The sequence below is a fragment of the Rhinoraja longicauda genome, chromosome 4 (genome assembly GCF_053455715.1).
Source record: "Rhinoraja longicauda isolate Sanriku21f chromosome 4, sRhiLon1.1, whole genome shotgun sequence".
Lineage (NCBI taxonomy): Eukaryota > Metazoa > Chordata > Chondrichthyes > Rajiformes > Arhynchobatidae > Rhinoraja > Rhinoraja longicauda.
The window spans coordinates 76,259,569-76,278,547 of NC_135956.1; the positions used below are offsets into that span (position 1 = coordinate 76,259,569).

At 40.2% G+C, this 18,979-nt stretch overlaps 1 protein-coding gene across 3 annotated transcripts in view; it reads left to right on the forward strand.

Moving 5' to 3' along the window:
- The window catches only part of prex2 (phosphatidylinositol-3,4,5-trisphosphate-dependent Rac exchange factor 2), a 264,841-nt gene that overhangs the window by 74,727 nt on the left and 171,135 nt on the right, over positions 1-18,979 (forward strand). For all 3 annotated transcript variants that reach the window (XM_078398119.1, XM_078398117.1, XM_078398118.1), the window contains 7 exons: positions 674-823; positions 5,923-6,067; positions 9,485-9,585; positions 13,424-13,527; positions 14,553-14,602; positions 16,906-16,981; positions 18,132-18,204. In XM_078398119.1, the coding sequence (XP_078254245.1) occupies positions 674-823; positions 5,923-6,067; positions 9,485-9,585; positions 13,424-13,527; positions 14,553-14,602; positions 16,906-16,981; positions 18,132-18,204 (699 nt within the window). The remainder of the gene's footprint in view (positions 1-673; positions 824-5,922; positions 6,068-9,484; positions 9,586-13,423; positions 13,528-14,552; positions 14,603-16,905; positions 16,982-18,131; positions 18,205-18,979) is intronic.

Genomic DNA, 18,979 nt, shown 5'->3' on the forward strand with positions numbered 1-18,979 from the left:
CGGGTCTGCGCTGACCAGCAATCCCCCGCATATTAACACTATCCTACGCCCCATATTTTAACAGCCCAAACCATTCCGTGGGAGTAGGTTTGTCGACTGGGCCTTGCCCTGCTTTACTCTGAAGTGGGATATTTGGAATTGAATTTCAGATTTCGTTTTTTATAAACTTTTCTGTCAAGTTGAAGCCACCAGTTTTCCTTGAATTAAGGATCCCTCATGCACTCCAAAAAAATATTATCTTGTGATTATCACTGTTTGAAATTAAGTGGTTGGGATTTTTCCTGCAAAGTCATGCCCTAGACTGAAGGAATGAACAATATTGCATAGTGTTATTTAAGAAATATTATGCTGTGCCATATTATTTGATCTGATCCTTGAGTCCATTTCCTGGAATATGAAAAAGTGAAACTTGATTGATGAGAAAATGGTGACATTACTGATGTAATTTGTCTATTTTCCATATTAACGTTGAACAGTGTAACGTTCTTGAATTTATGATGGACGATATATGGATGATACGGAGTGATTAAACACCTCTTGCGACTTTACACCATGACCTTATATTGTGGATAATCGTGGATAATCCAAAACGTGTGATATTTTAAACATTTTCCCTTTGAGATATGGAATATAACACAATGTTGTGTATAATTAGCTTTGTTATTTTCTCCAGCGGATTATCATAGCAGTGGCCACACTGTGATCAATGGTTGGAAAATACATAACACTGCCAAAAATAAATGGTTTGTCTGCATGGCCAAGTCATCAGAAGACAAACAGAAATGGCTGGAGGCCTTTCTAAAGGAGCGAGAACGAAGAAAGAGTAAGCTGTATAATTTTACACTTCATTAAGCATGAATGACATTAATGAATTTGAGTTTCTCGGTACAGCTGCCCTCTGACTTCCTGTCCTCTTTCAACCCGCGACGCTTCAATCCTCACCCCTGCTTCTCTCTGCACACTCTCCCAGCTGTGCTCTGACCCAGGCAGTTATGTACTTGACTATGGACCTGGCCATATTCTGGCATCCTTTGCTCCCGACCACATACCTGCCCTCGCTTTTGCCCACTTTCCCTCTGCCAGTGATTTAAAGGGTGTTCTGCCCAGCCATTGCTGAGTGGGATTGGTTAAGACAGAAGCAGGTGAGTGTGGCTGCAAATGGCAGTTATCCCGTAGTCAGTGAACTCATGGTCTGCTGGAACTGTAATGATAGCTGTTGTCTATGCTTCTGAGACTTGGACCACTTGTATAGAGCAATTGTTTTCCATTTAGGATCTGGTTGTTGCATGCAAGACCAACTTTTATTACCCATCCTTGATAGTCCTCGAGAAGGTGGCAATGAGCTGCCTTTTTGAACTGATGCAGTCAATAAAATAAAGGAATCACCACAGTCCTATTGAGAGGGGAATTCTAGGATTTAGATCCAACAATAAAGAAGCAGTGATATATTTCCCAGTCCAACTTGAAGGGGATCCTGCAGGTCTTGATCCTCTTTGGTTATGGTTTGGTGATTGCTGTCGGACTAGCGTGGGAAATTGACTGCCACGCATTTTATATATGGTACATCCAGCAGTCATTGTGTGCTGGTGTTGGCAGCAGTGAATGTTTAGGATGGTTAATGCAAGGCCAAGCAATTAGCTACATTGGCCTGGATTGTATTGAGCTTCCCTGAGAGCTGGTACTGCTCTTATCTAAATAAGTGCATGACATTCCATCATTCTCCTGACTTGTGCTCTGTAAATGATCTAAAAGACTTTGGCGTCAACTGTATAGGAAGGAACCGCAGATGCTGGTTTACACCGAAGATAGACACAAAATGCTGGAGTAACTCAGCGGGACAGGCAGCATCTCTGGAGAGAAAGAATGGGTGACATTTCGGGTCGAGACCCTTCTTCAGAATGAGCAGGTTACCTAGCCTCTGCACAGCTCCTGTAGCCATAGTATATATGTGGCTTGTGTAGTTGAGTTTCTGGTCAATGGTGACCCCTGGGATATTCATTGATAGTAATGCTATTGAATGTAGGTAGGTGATTGGGCTCTCTCTTATTGAGTATGGTCATTGTTGATAACTTATGTGGAGCAATCATAACTTGCTGGTTATCAGCCCATGGCTGAATGTTGTCTAGATTTTACTGCCTCTTGTCATGGGCTGTTTAATTTGCTAAGGCACTATAAATGCAATTTAACATGATGCTAACATCCCAATTGTGGAATTTATGATGGAAAGAAGATAGATGGGGCTAGATCACTGTCCTAAATAAGTCGTGTAGTGATGTCTTGAAAGTGTGATGATTGACCTCCGATAACACTCCCATCCATTGGCAGGATAACTGAACCCTAATCAATGCCTTTGCTCAGGCTGACATTCCCAATACTGAGCCTCTAATTACACGCACGTGTACGATGAAAAGGCCGTGCCATTCACATGCCCAACACGAGTCCCGAAACACATTGCCAGAGGAAAGGTTGCAATAAACTCACCAACTCCAGGGAATCCCATGATGACTCAAAATGGAGAAACACCGTTCAGGTATAGCACTGATGTTGACCTTGTGCACATGTGGTGGAAACCCGGCTTAAATGGTGAAAGAAACACACAACTTACAAACTGCTCTCCCATTAAAAAAAACCTTTGTGCAGAAGATGCGTGTCCCACATTGGCCTCATCTGTCACAGGTCCAGGAGTGGAAGCAAGTTTCAGGGCTGCCTAAGAAGAGAAATTAATTTATAGTGAATTAATTGTTGTTTGTATTTCAACCTTTTTGTATTTCTACCTTTGATTTGAACACAGTACTTTTTTGTGTGTTAAGATTTAGGCCATGAGGTATTTAGATTTAGATTTTAAGAAAAGCTACAGTTTTTTCTATGGAAGATAGACACAAAGTGCTGGAATAACTCAGCAGGCCAGGCAGCATCTCTGGATAGAGGAATGGGTTACGTTTCGAGTTGAGACCCTTCAGAAGAAGGGCCTTGACCCGAAATGTCAGAAGAAGGGTCTCTACCCGAGACGTAACCCATTCCTTCTATCCAGAGATGCTGCCTGCCTCTCTGAGTTACTCTATGTCTATCTTCCGTGTAAACCAGCATCTGAAGTTCCTATCTACACATCCTGTTTTTTCTACGATTGCTTTAAAATGAATTGAGGTACTGAAATAAAGAACACATATTTCTAATTTTACTATGGATCTGATATTCTGGCCTTTAACATTTTATGCTGTTTGTGGTATTTGGCCATTAATTGTGGCCTAAATAACAAACTTACACCCTCTGTTTTCATTGGGGTCAAGTCAGGTAGAAAAACACAAATAATATTCGGAAATATCCCCAACGCGTTATTCCAGCTGCAAAATAAACATTTATTTTGTTTTTATCTCTTCCACATAAAATGTTGCCTCTTTTTCCAATTTTGCTTAATTTCCTGATCCTGCTCTGTTATGTTCAGCCAAATCAAACAATTTTACGAGAATACTACATTTTTGCTAATGGTGTATTTCCTGAATGTTAGCCATTGAGTTTGAGAGGCTTTTGAGCAAATGGATTAGAATAAAGTGCAAGGGAACATATTCACATCCTGAAACTCTGGAATTCCATTTTGTAGTTCAACTCTGTCCATGTATGATCAAACAATTCAATAGTGGAATTTATAGTGTGGTCAGCTATTATAGTGCACGCCAGAGAGGGAAACGGAAGGATTTTTTAACACTGATATCATGTAGCATAGGATTTAACATTTGTTGAAGGTCTTGAATGTGTACAATAGTGAAAACCATGATGTGTGATTTTTTTTTTTTGAGAAACTATTTTGATGCTAAAACCTTTGGGCAATTGAAAATGTAGCTTTTTCAAAATTGGCTCTTCCAATCTGAAATTGGACATTTCCGAGTAGACTGCAATAGATTGTTTTCATCATTCAAAAGAGAAGCTGTTTTGTTTAACTATCCTGGTTTGCAAATGTCACTTTTCTGGCATGGCTGACAATTTAAAAAAACATTTTGTATCATTAAATTACAAAGGGAAAATGTTCTCATAACATTCAGGTTGCCAGAAGAATATATTCAGACTTCTAACATTGCTCCATTGGCATAACTATTCTGACTGAGTCACAGAGTCAGTGTGGAAACAGGCCCTTCGGCCCAACTTGCCCACACTGACCAACATATCCCATCTACACTAGTCCCACCTTCATGGGTTTGGCCCATATCCCTCTAAACCTGTCCTATTCATGTACCTACCTAATTGTTTCTTAAACATTGCGATAGTCCTTGCCTCAACTACCTCCTCTGGCAGCTCGTTCCTTACACCCACCATTCTTTGAGTGAAAACGTTACCCTTCAGATTACTATTGAGTCCTTTCCACTTCACCTTAAACCTATGTCCTTGGTTCTCGATTCCCCTCCTCTGGGCAAGAGACTCTGTGCATGTACCAGATTCATTCCTCTCATGATTTTATATACCTCTATAAGATCACCCCTCATTCTCCTGCGCTCCAAGGAATAGAGTCCCTGCTTGCTCAACCTCACCCTATAGCTCAGACCCCCGAGTCCTGGCAACCTCCTTGTATATCTTCTCTGTATTATTTCCAGCCTGATAACATCTTTCCTTTTACATGGTGCCCAGAACTGAACACAATACTCTAAAAGCGGTTACACAAACGTCTAATATAACTGCAACATAACCTCCCAACTATACTGAATACTCTGATTGAAGAAGGCCAATGTACCAAAAGCCTTTTTGACCTCTGTGATGTACATGTAATATAAATGCCAATGCCCCCTTGAGGCCAAGAGCAGAAGCTGGCCAATGTGCGTGTGCCTCATGACTGAGGTCAGGTGACCTTCTAGAGGTTTCCTGGTGAAGGATCATTATTAAAATCGTCTTACAAGATGTTGGGCGTATATTCATTGTGCTGGCCACAACAGGGTCTTACAGTGGACATTACAACCTCCCTATCTATCTGTAATGTTACCTTCAGGGAACTATGCACCTGCACTCTGAGATCCCTCTGCTCTGCAACACTCCCCAGAGCCCTATCATTCACTGTATGTTCTGCCCATGTTACACAGGGACATGCATGTCCTGAGTTCTTGTCAGCACACTTTTAAAAACATCCCACTTTCCTGCTGTTCCTTTTCCTTCAATCAACCTACTCCAATTAAAGTGAGTCCTGCTCTCATACCCTCAAAGCTGGCCAATTTAGCATTTAAACTCATGGGCCCTCACTGTCCCTATCCATAACTATCTTGAACCTAATGGAACAGTGGTCACTGGTCCCAAAAGGATCATCCACGAACACATCATTGAGATTTATCAAGAGATTGAGAGTGTTTATTTGATATATGCACCGGATATAAACCGAATCATTGAAATTCTTAACTTGCTGCAGCTTTACAGGCACTTTAGACACAAGGTGATAAATATAGGTGTCAGAGGTTATGGGGAAAAGGCAGGAGAATGGTGGGGTTAGGAGGGAGCGATAGATCTGCCATGATTGAATGGCAGAATAGACTAGATGGGTTGAATGGCCTAATTCTACTCTGATTCCTTATGACCGTAGGACAATAACGACAAAAATCAATAATCAATTATTTTAAGTAAAGTAGACCATGATAGTACTGGCAGTAGTAAAAGCAATGTACATAGAACAACCATAATAGTTTCCGACTAGTATAGTTGAAACTCATGCTGGAGTTGAACAATGGGCATTGAAATTATTTTTGGAGTTTCAGGCCAAAGCCATATTTTTCCAAGCGCAGTAGCCGAGAAATGATTGCCATTCTGCTCTCCTCCACTCTACAAGTTCAACGTATTTTTAAAGGCGAAGCATCCATTTTAATCGCTGTTGTAACAACCCGTTTCTTTTTCTAGGAATATGAAACAATGAAAGGTTTTGAAAAGTAAAGTATGTTGGATTGTACTTCCTAGGTTTGAAACTTGGCATGGAACAAGATACCTGGATGATGATCTCTGAAAAAGGGGAAAAGCTTTACCATATGCTGTGTAAACAGGAAAATTTGATCAAAGACCGAAAAAGGAAACTCAGTACATTTCCAAAATGCTTCTTGGGCAGGTAGGATATGGAATTTTATTATTATCTATTGGGGCAATATCATATATCACTTTTTATTCCCTCTGCCAGTTTTCTCTAATTTGCTTCTCTTTTGAAAATGTTTGGCCAGGCATATGATAAAGTCACTGTGGTTGAAAACTCCGATTTTTATGTGACTGTTGGGTGCTTAAAGGCTACTTCAGAGAAGGTGCCATGATAGTTGAACTTCTCTCATCCAATACTCTTGCACATCCATAATGTCTGACACCAGTGATACAGAAAAGGAAAAAAATCAATATATTTTGTGAACAGACACATAATTAACACTAGAGCTGAGATCCGTTTAAAAAGTAGAGGGAAGATTAATGTTAAAAGATTATTGGCTGTATTGCTCAAATGCTATACTCGATAAAATGTTATTTACCTAGAGAGTGGTTCTGGCACTTCTGCTCCTGCCCTTGTTGAATCTGCACCCACATGAGATGATTATGCAAATATTTTGTTAGCAACATTTTGTCATTGTTTATTCATTTTGTTGAAATCATATATCATTGGCAAGACCAGCATTTATTATTCATTCCTCATTGTTCCTGAGAAGATGGTGGTGAGCTGTCATCTTAGATTGCTGAAGATGTGCCGACAGTGCCTTTTTGATGGGATTTATAGACAATAGACAATAGGTGCAGGAGTAGGCCATTCGGCCCTTCGAGCCAGCACCGCCATTCAATGTGATCATGGCTGATCATTCACAATCAGTACCCCGTTCCTGCCCTCTCCCCATACCCTCTGACTCTGCTATCTTTAAGAGCTCTATCTAGCTCTCTCTTGAATGCATCCAGAGAATTGGCCATCTGAGGGAGAGAATTCCACAGATTTACAACTCTCTGACTGAAAACGTTTTTGCCCATCTCCGTTCTAAATGTCCTACCCCTTACTCTTAAACTGTGGCCCTTGGTTCTGGACTCCCCCAACATTGGGAACATGTTTCCTGCCTCTATTGTGTCCAATCCCTTAATAATCTTATATGTTTCAATAAGATCCCCTCTCATCCTTCTAAATTCCAGCGTATACAAGTCTAGTCGCTCCAGTCTTTCAACATATGACAGTTCCGACATTCTGGGAATTAACCTAGTGAACCTACGCTGCACGCCCTCAATAGCAAGAATATCCTTCCTCAAATTTGGAAACCAAAACTGCACACAGTGCTCCAGGTGCGGCCTCACTAGGTCCCTGTACAACTGCAGAAGGACCTCTTTGCTCCTATACTCAACTCCTGTTGTCTTAAAGGCCAACATGCCATTAGCTTTCTTCACTGCCTGCTGGACCTGCATGCTAACTTTAAGTGTCTGATGAACAAAGACACCCAGATCTCTTTGTACTTCCCCATTTCCTAACTTGACACCATTCAGATAATAATCTGCCTTCCTGTTCTTTCCACCAAAGTGGATAACCTCACATTTATCCACATTAAACTGCATCTGCCATGCATCTGACCACTCACACAAGCTGTCAAAATCACCCTGCATCCTCATAGCATCCTCCTCACAGTTCACACTGCCACCCAGCTTTGTGTCATCCGCAAATTTGCTAATGTTACTTTTAATCTCTTCATCTAAGTCATTAATGTAAATTGTAAATAGCTGCGCTCCCAGCACCGAGCCTTGCGGTACCCCACTAGTCACTGCCTGCCATTCTGAAAGGGACCCGTTAATCCCTACTCTTTGTTTCCTGTCTGCCAACCAATTTTGTATCCATGTCAGCACCCTGCCCCCAATACCATGTGCTCTAATCTTGACCGCTAATCTCCTATGTGGGACATTATCAAAGGCTTTCTGAAAGTCCAGGTACACTACATCCACTTGTTCTCCCATCCATTTTCCTAGTTACATCAAAAAAATCCCAGAAGATTAGTCAAGCATGATTTCCCCTTTGTAAATCCATGCTGATTTACAAGGTTTAGATCCAAAAATGATGAATGGCGGGCTATTTATTTTCAAATCAGTAGAATGTATGTTCTGGAGTGGGTTCTGCAGGTGGTGCTCTTCACTTTAGGTGAGAGACGTTACAGGTATGGAAGGTGTAACCTGGTCAAGTAAATACTCTGCTTTGTAAATGGTACACATGACAGCCACTGTGCTCCAGGGAAGGACGGAGGGAAGGAATATTTAGGGCTGTTAATGGTATACCAGTCACGACCGTTGGTTTATCCAGAATGGTGTCATGCTCCATGAAAGTTCAAGGCACACTCATCTGGAAATATAGTGTATTCCATCACGCCCCTCACTTGTGGCCTTCAGATTGTGGAAAGGCTGAGATGTTCGCTGCAGGATACCAAGCCTCTGACTTGCTCTTGTGGCCACGTTTCTATGAGGATAGTTTTGTTGATTTTTTTCAAACTCTCCTGCAGAATGTGAATTGTGGTGGATCGGCAGTGGTCATTCCATTGAATGTCAAAGGTAGATATTAGACATCTCTTGTTGGAAAAAAAGAATATTAGAGCATAAGGAAAACAAGAGTAAGAGTAGATTCTTGACCTCTCAAGCCTGCCCTGTCATTCAATATGATTATGGCATTGCTACCCTTGGCATCATCTCTGCTTCTGTGCCAGTTCCTCAAGGATCCTGATCTTGAAAAAAAAAGTATTTCCTCTTCACATATTCAAATAATCTATGCTGTGCAATTGTGTGGGGTAGAGAATTCCAAAGACTCATTATTCTTTCTGAGAAGTTTCTAAGTACCTCAGTTTAAATCAGCATCTGCAGTCCCTTCCTACACATCAAGAATCCATGTAAGTTGTGGAAATCGGCCAGCTCCTTGGACATCCGACAGTTTTTGTACCAGAGTTCGAGGGATTCTAGGGGCATGAGGCTTAATGATGTCACAGCAGTCTGAAGAAGGGTCTCAACCCGAAACGTCATCCATTCCCTCTCTCCTAGATGCTGCCTGACCTGCTATTAAAATACTTCAGTTACTTCAGCATTTTGTGATACCTTCACAGCAGTGTGTTGTGTGAAACCATCTGAGAAACCATCACATTTGTCCTTGCTCTCTTGGAGCTGGAAAAATCAGTACTGAGAAACAGGCTTCTTCCACAGAAACATACATGCAGGATCAATGAATGGAGGCCAGAGATGGGTGGATCAGAGTGCTTTAGGGCAGAACAGAAGAGAACATTTTGGACATTTATAAACCAACTTTAACAATGTTTTACTTTCCTGAACTACCTGAATATACATGATGTTGACAATGATAGTTAAAGTTTGCGGTGGAACCGGCCAATCAAGCCCAATTACAGTGATTTGAATTCTATGAAATCTTGACAAGATGAACTGCAGAATTATGAAGGGTGGGTGAATGACTTTTTGAGATCAATAATATTTTAATAGGATCAAAAGATTTAAGACCTGCTTTATATTTCTTGTTGCTTTGACACTTTAGTGAGTTTGTTGCATGGCTGATGGAAATTAAAGAGATCAGTAAACCCGAAGAAGGAGTTCATCTGGGTCAAGCCCTGTTGGAGAATGGAATCATCCATCATGGTGAGTGACTATGCAGTTAACACTTGGCTGATAGAACATTTGGAGGGTGTAGCACACACCCATCATTAGTTTGACCTTATCCTGGCTGAATGGGGTAAAAAGTAGTCAAAACGCACAAAGCAATGAAAAACTTTTTTTTTTAATAAGAAGCCTGAGCAAAGGTCACAAGTAAACAGAAAGTAGTGCTGTGGAACAGAAAGACCTAAGAGTGCAGATACATAGTTCCATGAAGTTTGCATCACAGGTAGACAGGGTAATGAAAATCGCATTTGGCTCTCTTGTTTCCAGTGGTCAGGGTATTGCGTACATGAGTTGGGACGTTATGTTCCTGCTGCACAAGATGTTGGTGAGGCCATATTTGGACTTCTGTTTACAATTCAAGATGCCTCATTGTAGAAAGTATGAAAGTATTGTAAATTTCCCAGGTGTGGGACGAATATAGGAATATTTTATTATATTAAATTAGAAAGAGAGTGACAAAGATTTATAAGGATATCACCAAGTCTGGCGAGTTTGAGTTTAAGGCTGGATAGGCTGGGTATTTTTTCTCTGGAGTGTAGAAGGCCGAGGGATGACATTGTGGAGGTTTGAGGGGGACTGATGAGGGGCACAGATAAGGTGAAGAGCAAGTTTTCTTTTCCTCCCATGGTGAGAGTCTAAAATAGGAGGGCATGAGGAGTCTCCACCCCTGAGGAACACCGTGAGTCACTGGCAGTCAACCCGAATAAGCCCCCTTTATTGCCACTCTTTGCCTTCTGCCATCTAGCCAACCTGCTATCCATGCTATTTTCTTCCCTCTGATACCATGGGCTCTCATTTTCTTTAGCAGCCTTACAAGCGGCACTTCATCAAAGGCTTTCTGAAAATCCAGGTAAACCGCAACCACTCACTGACTCTTCTTCGTCTATCTTGCTATTTACTTCCTCAAAGAATTCCAACAGGTTCTCCAGGCAAAATCTCCCTTTCACAGAATCAAGTTGACTTTGGCCTATTTTAGCATGTGCTTCTAAGTACTCAGAAATCTCATCTTTTATAATCTAAAATCTAAAATCTTGCCAACCACCGAAGTCAGGCAAACTGGCCTAGTTTTCATTCTTCTGTCTCACTCCCTTCTTGAACAGCAGGGTAATATTTGCAATTTTCCAATTATCTGGAACCACCCTTGACTCCAGTGATTCTTGAAAGATCACAACTAATGCCTCCACAATCTCTAAAGCCACTTCTTTTCGAACCCTGGGGTGCAGTCCATCCGGTCCAGGTGACTCATCCACCTTCAGATCTTTTAACTTCCCAAGCACCTTCTCTTTAGTGAAGGTCACTCCACTAACTTCCACCCTTGATTCTCTTGAATTTCCAGGACATTGCTGGTGTCTTCCACTGTGAAGACGGATGCAAAAAATGTATTCAATTCGTCTGCCATTTCTTTATTCCCCATTATCACTTCTCTCCAGCACCATTTTCCAGCAGTCCACTCTTGCCTCTTTCTAACTCTTTATATATCTGAAGACACTTTTGTTATCTTCTTTTATATTTATGGCTGACTTTCATATTTCATCTTTCTCCTCATATTGCCTTTTTAGTTACCTTCTGTTGCTTCAAAATGCTTCCTAATCCTCTAGTTTCCCACTGATCTTTGCAATGTTATATGCCTTCGCTTTTAGTTTTGTGCTGTCTTTGACTTCCCTTGTCAGCCACAGTCACCTCTTTCTCCCGTTAGAATCTTTCTTCCTCTTTGGAATGAAAACATCCTGCATCTTCCAAAGTGATGCCAGAAATTCCTGCCATTGCTGTTCCACCGTCATTCCTGCTAGGGTCCCTTTCCAATCAACTTTAGCCAGCTCCTCCCTCATGCCCCTGTAGTTGCCTTTGCTCGACAGACAAATGGGCACATGCAATTTCATCTTCTTCCACTCAAATTGAAGGTTGAATTTTAGCATATTAATGGTCACTGCCCCCTAGTGGTTCCTTTACCTTAAGCTCCCTCATCAAATCCAGTTCATTAAACATTACCAAATCCAGAATTGCCTTTTACCTGGTAGGCTCAACTACAAGCTGTTCTAAGAAACTATCTTGGAGGCACTCTACAAATTCCCTCTTCCCTCATCCCCCAATACCAATTTGATTTTTCCAGTCTACCTGCATATTGAAATCCCCCATGACCACCGTAACATTGCCTTTCTTACATGCTGATTCTATCTCCTGATGTAACTTGCACCCTACGTCCTGGCTATTGTTTGAAGGCCTATAAATAGCTCTCATCTGGGTCTTTTTACCTTTGTAGTTTTTCAGCTCTGTCCACAAGGATTCTACATCTTCTGATCCTATGTCACCCCTTGCTCAGGACTGAATTTCATTCCTTACCAGAAGAGCTACTCCACCCCCACTGCCCACCTGTGTCTGTCTTATCGACAGGACGTGTAACCTTGGATATTCAGCTCCCAGCTCAGATCCTCTCACAGCCATGTCTCCGTAATGCCTACAACGTCGTACCTGCCAATTTCTAACTGTGCTATGAGCTCATCCACTTTGTTCAGTATAAAGGGATTTAAGGATCAGTGTTTTCATACAGAGGATGCTGTGTACATGTAACTCGTTCCCGAGGAAGTGATAGAGGCGTGTACAATTATACTTAAAAGGCACTCGTACAGGTACATGGATAGGACAGGTTTGGAGAGATATGAACCAAACGCAGGCAAGTTGGACTAATTGGGCATCTTGTTGGCATGGGTGAGTTGGGCCTGTTTCTGTGCTGTAGAGCTGTTTGACTTCATGACTCTATGTAATTGCTGAAGATTACCTTATGCAAATTACATGCCATTATGCACTAAACAACATCTGTCTTCCGCACCGTACACAGCTTTTACCTTTAACAGTATCTGGATCATCCATTCATATACATCTCCCTCTGATTAAAACCCAACTCACTCCAAAGGTTATTTGAAAGAATCCTTCCCAATCATGCACAAGGAATGAACTGTCCGCAGTCCCCTTGCAAGCTGTTCTTTAACTTTAAAAATGTATCACTTTTGCGCAAGACTGTGGGTGTAATATAAGGCATAAAAGCTGCTTTGCTTCAAGATATTTAGGATATGCAAGTACTCCCTTAGTAGGATTTTGTATACTTAGGTTGAAAATCACCATATGGTTGCATGTGTATTGGAAAAACATCTTCTATTAACTTTGGTTTTCTGAATTTTGTGCAACTGAATCAGTTCTATGCACAGCAATTGAAAGTTTTACACATATACATAATTGGCACAGCAGGCAGAAGCTACCTTCAAGTTATTAATTATTGGAGTTTGAACACTTAACGGGTTCATTTTAATATGAGAAATCTCCACAGAATTCAAATATGATCATTGTCTAAATGTGCTTTGTATTTACAAGTTATAAACATAGAATTAATTGGTAAGTCAAGTTTATTGTCATGCCCACAAGTGCAGGCAGAGGCAGTTTAGATGCAATAAAAATCTTGCTAGATGCGGCATCACAGGCAGATAGGCATAAACACAAAAACAAATAATGCATATATGTCACATAAATTAGACATTAAATTTCTCAAAGAAAGAAGACTGTAAAAACAGGCAAAAATGAAAAACACAATTAGAAACTAAAACGTCCATGGTAGTGCATAGGTTGGACTGTAATCGGTTTGTAGTAGAAAATGAAATTGTGGAAAAATCTTAGCAGCTTGTGCACTTTTAATTGTTATTAAATTACATTTATGTTAAATTAATAAAAGATTACATTCACATTGAATTAATTATTATTGTTTTGAAATGTTATTCTTGTTAAATTTGTGGATGCTTGTTTTTGACTAATACACTTTAATATTCAGTAACAGATAAGCACCAGTTTAAACCTGATCATATGCTGTACAGATTTCGATATGATGATGGAACATATCATCCAAGATGTGAAATCCAGGATGTTGTTTCTAAGGTACAGATTTCATAAAGGATCTGCTGATACAGCTAAAAATGTTAAAAAGCTAACGGAATGAAAAACTGTATAGAATTAACGCATGCACATTTTAAAATTGATTTTTTTAAAAAGTAGTGTTTACAACATTGGCTTTGCATCCTTACTGCAGAATCTTTCATAGATTTAGAAGGTACAAGGGAATAAGGTATAGAAGCAGGAGAAGACCATTTAGGCCGTGTCTCCACATATTTTCAAAACGAAAATTGTTGATATTGACCTCGGCTTGACCTAATTCCATTAGGCCCATAACTCTTTATTCTATTAAGATGTATAAACAAAACTCTATTGATCTCTAATAAAGGCAGAAAATGCTGGAGGTACTTAGTGGGTCAGAGGGCTGCAATGTAATGAGAGAGAGAAATAAAGTTAACATTTCAGGTCAATGTCATGGAGTCTCTGAACTGGGAAAGTGAGAAAACAAGTGTGTTTTATGTGTCAGAAAGGGGGGAAAGGTTAGTGAAGAAAGGGAATCTCTGTGATAGGGTGAAGGACAAGGTTGGCTGGGTGAATACTGGTCTTCAATACCTTCAAGACTCAACCATTCCTTGTGTAAGATCTGGCCTCATGAGTGTTCCCAAAATGCATCACTTAATATTCAGAATTCTAAGTATCAGGTCAGGAAGGCACATTGCACAGCCTCTGAAATCAAAGAAGAATAAGGAAAGGTGAAGGAGTAATTGTCATTCTGCTAATATAGTTCTATGTTGTAGGAAGGAAATGCAGTTTCTGGTTTAAACTGAAGATAGACACAAAATGCTGGAGTAACTCAGCAGGACAGACAGCATCTCTGGCTGAAGGAATGGGTGACGTTTCGGATCGAGACCCTTCTTCAGACCCGACTCGAACATGACCCGAAACGTCACCCATTCCTTCTCTCCAGAGATGCTGTCTGTCCCGCTGAATTACTCCAGCATATTGTGTTTAATATGTTTCTATATGTTATTTTACTGGATGGAAAGATTCATGTTATGTTTTGTTGACAGGGTGTGAGACTTTACTACCGACTTCATAGTCTCTTCACTCCTGTGATCAAGTAAGTAAATAAATGTATTGCACTATGTAGCGACAATTTGAGTAGACTTCTGAGCACACCTGCAGTATGCAGAGAACTCATTTTTAGCAGACAATGCGCTGGTTTACATTTATCTTTAGAGTGGGTCTTTTGAATATTTTCAGTTTTTTAAACTTCATTTAATCTAATGAGTAGCATGAAAAAGAAATTCCTGGTTAGGTATTTAATCCAAGACTCAGTAAGCATTTGTACAAACATATAATTAGGTGTCCATGTGTCCCATGAACCTAGGGACCACTTTCTGCAGTAAATCAATATGGGGATAGAATTTGGCTCACTTGTGCCAATGGTCGAGACCCTTCTTCAAGCCCGACCCTAAACATCACCCATTCCTTCTCTCCAGAGATGCTGCCTGTCCTGCCGAGTTGCTCCAACATTTTGTATCTACGGTGTAAACCAGCATCTGCAGTTCCTTCCTATACATATCCCTGGTTTTCTTAGCTTGGCCAAAATTCTGCAAAATGTCAATATTTGATCTGATGGCTTTGATGGTGAAATGGGGTAACTTTACACCTTCAAACAATCCACACTAGGTGGAAGTTTTGGGCTGATTGAAAGAAGGAAGAAAGATTTGTGGTAAAGTGGGTGAAGGGTGGCTTCGTGGAGAGGTGCGTGCTTCCATGCAGTTGTACATAGGTTCAGGTCTCCTTTGCAATGAATGTGAACGTTCTGAACATCAATGTGGCTGAAGTCCAGTCATGTGAACACTGCACTTTGCTGTATCCGTTCCTGTGGTGGACTGAACTAACAATATAGTTTTCCAGTGCTTATGTTGGAAAATCTGTCCACTGAATGCGGGTTTTATTGGCGAAGGTACACCATACCCATCCATCTTATGGGAGAAGAATTTTTAGAAAGTAGAATGATGCCTGTAAAGTTACTTAAATATTTGTGAATTTAACAGAGTTAATTTAAATATTTACTTTTTAAATGTATTTTCGGAAGATTTTGTTTTAATGTTTAAAACATTTCAAATCGATTGTATGTTTAACTTTCAATAGCTTTTTAATGATCTCTGAAAAATTTGACAGTTGCAAGTTCCTGTGGTTGGGCATATTATTTTGGATTTATGATCAGTTAGAACCTGTTGCAGGTCAGACCAGAGTTACTGGGCAAGTAACCAGCAAGCATAGACCATGACTCAGCTGTACCAAGTTTACGCCAGTGAATATGTTCGTGCCACATTCTCTTTTTAATCCTGTATTTTCTACTCTTTGTGGACAAAATGTCTGGAATGGTTCTGTGCATCATTTTCATCAGTAGACCATGTCCACTTTAAAGCTTGGCTCACTGATCTGGTTCATGGGCATCGTGCAGCAGAAGAGTTCAGAGCAGAAGGTTCTGGCTTTATTTCTTGAGATATCTGAGGTAATTGTCAATAGTTGGGTGAAGTTTTCAAAGTGATAAATGGCAACACTGAGGAGTTTGGTACCTGGTGAGGTGGCTAGGGATGGGAGTTGCTAAGAATCAAGCTAATGTGTCAAGAGTGAGTGTAAAGGACAAGATTAACAGGAGGAGGCGATGGGAAATCCGAGGAAAAACTTGGTAAAGAGATGGTTTAAGAGCAAAGGCAGGGGAGAAACTGAGAGCAGATTTGATTTGGTGAGTAAAGGGAAGAGAGGAAGTAGTCGAGGTGGTTTAATTAATTTCTCATTTGTAGCTGCAATGTGGCACATCTGAGGTTATTTAATGGACTCATATATTTGTGTACTGATAAAATCTTTCACCAATTCTGTGTTCTTGTTTGGATTTGATACATTTAGGAAATTGATATTTTCTCCAAGATGATGTCACAATGTGAAATTGCAACCATATAATTCAACACTCTTTGAATGTATCCAAGATCCCCAACATGTATTTAAACAGTGAAGTTCTCACTGAAATTCTGAAATATTTTATAATCTTGAATTACTCATTAATGGGATGGATTACGCATATCAATAAATAAATAAAATAATCGTCACATTGAAATACTTGCTTACACTGGGAAACAGTCTTCAGAACATATTTTGACATGAATTTATTTTTAAAATCAGCTAATGAGGAATCTGGGTCAATCTCTGATTTCGTTCTGGATGGGAAGATTTACTCAGCTGCAGTTTCAGCTGCAATGACAGCAGGAGACGGCCCATGCAGATTCAACTCGTACAAGCACAGCGTTTAATAAGCCAACAAACATTTGCCGGGTTGAAGCATCGCATGTGTAACAATTGCAATGTAGAGTTATTTACACAGCATACTTTTAACTTATGTTTTTTATATAGGGATAAAGACTACCATCTCAGAACTTACAAGTCAGTGGTAATGGCAAACAAGCTTACAGACTGGTTAATTGCACAGGTAAAGAAAATATTTTGAATGCCTCTGTTGTAAAGTCCAACATCTGAATGACTACTTTGAAGCATCATGATAAAGAAATCAGTCACTACAGTCATTCACTATTTGGCAATATCTTGGATGTGTGGCAGGTTACATTGAGGTGATGCTGAAATATCAGGCAGTATGTTTTGTAACGCAAGTCAAACTTTTATGAATGGCTTGGGATCATTCCGAAAGCTGTGATCACATATCTTGATTGAGTGATTTAATTATAAATTAGAATTTTATTAGTACTAGAACAGTCCACTCCCACATCTGTAATATTGCCTGACTTTGTTACTTGTTCATCTCATCTGCTGTTAGATCCTTATATTTTCCTTTATTACCACATAACTGAACTATTTCAACACAGTCCTGACCAGACTTCTATCTTTCAACATCCATTAACTAATGATAATTGAAACCTACTGTCTTTTTCCTAACTCTCAGCAAATCCCGTTCATCCATCATCCAAGTAATCTTGTAGTTGAGCAATGCATTATTAAAAAAAAAAATTGTTTTTAAATCTCTCTGTGATCTTCCCCACCCCTTTAAGGCACTGACTAAAACATACTTTTTAAAATCAAACCTTTTTCTTTCTCTTTCTCTTTCTTTCTTTCTCTTTCTCTCTCTCTCTCTCTCTCTCTCTCTCTCCCCCTCCCTCTCCCTCTCCCTCCCTCTCCCTCTCCCTCTCCCTCCCTCCCTCTCCCTCCCTCTCTCTCTCTCTCTCTCTCTCTCTCTCTCTCTCTCTCTCTCTCTCTCTCTCTCTCTCTCTCTCTCTCTCTCTCTCTCTCTCTCTCTCTCTCTCTCTCTCTCTCTCTCTCCTCTCTCTCTCTCTCTCTCTCTCTCTCTCTCTCTCTCTCTCTCTCTCTAAATGCTGGAAAAAGCTTATTGGGTATTTTACTGTGTCAACGGCACTGTATAAATGCAAAGTGATGTTCGTGATACCTTTTGAATATGGCTTTATCCATTGGCAGTCAAGATTATGAAATTAGTTCTTGCATTATGCTAAAAGTGCATTCAAATATCTTTTTCTCCGTAAACAAGGTACTTAAGAAAATGTAACAGTAATTGGTAGCTATTACATTGTATTTGCATTATCCATGGAGAATGTCTATTATTTTTTCATCAGGGCGACTGCAGGACCAGAGAGGAAGCAATAATCCTGGGTGTGGAACTGTGTGACAATGGTTTTATGCACCATGGTAAGGTTACATTCAGTGCATCGTTTAAACACCAGCTCTTTTAGAATAGCAAAATGGCGCAAAATTTATGCTGAATTTCAATTGCCACAGAAACAAAAAACCTTTTCAAGTTTATCTTTTCTGACCTTTGTTAACTGCAATTTTACATGCACAACTTTCCCCATGCCAACATTAAAACATCTGTCCTCATCTTTAATTTAGTAAATAAATTCTAATGTTTCCAGAATTAATATTTACTATCTGATTTAAGGTACTATGGTAAATGACAAGTACTGTGTGATCTCAGAACATCTCGGTCGTTCAACATTTATTTATTTATGGCAGGCAGTAACTAGTGGGGTACCGCAAGGCTCAGTGCTGGGACCCCAGTTATTTACAATATATATTAATGATTTGGACGAGGGAATTGAATGCAATATCTCTAAGTTTGCGGATGACACGAAACTGGGTGGCAGTGTTAGCTGCGAGGAGGATGCAAGGAGGCTGCAGAGTGACTTGGATAGATTAGGAGAGTGGGCAAATGCATGGCAGATGCAATATAATGTGGATAAATGCGAGGTTATCCACTTTGGCAGCAAGAACAGGAAAGCAGAGTATTACCTGAATGGTGGCCAATTAAGAAAAGGGGAGATGCAACGTGACCTGGGTGTCATGGTGCACCAGTCATTGAAAGCAAGCGTGCAGGTGCAGCAGGCAGTGAAGAAAGCGAATGGTATGTTAGCATTCATAGCAAGAGGATTTGAGTATAGGAGCAGGGAGGTTCTGCTGCAGTTGT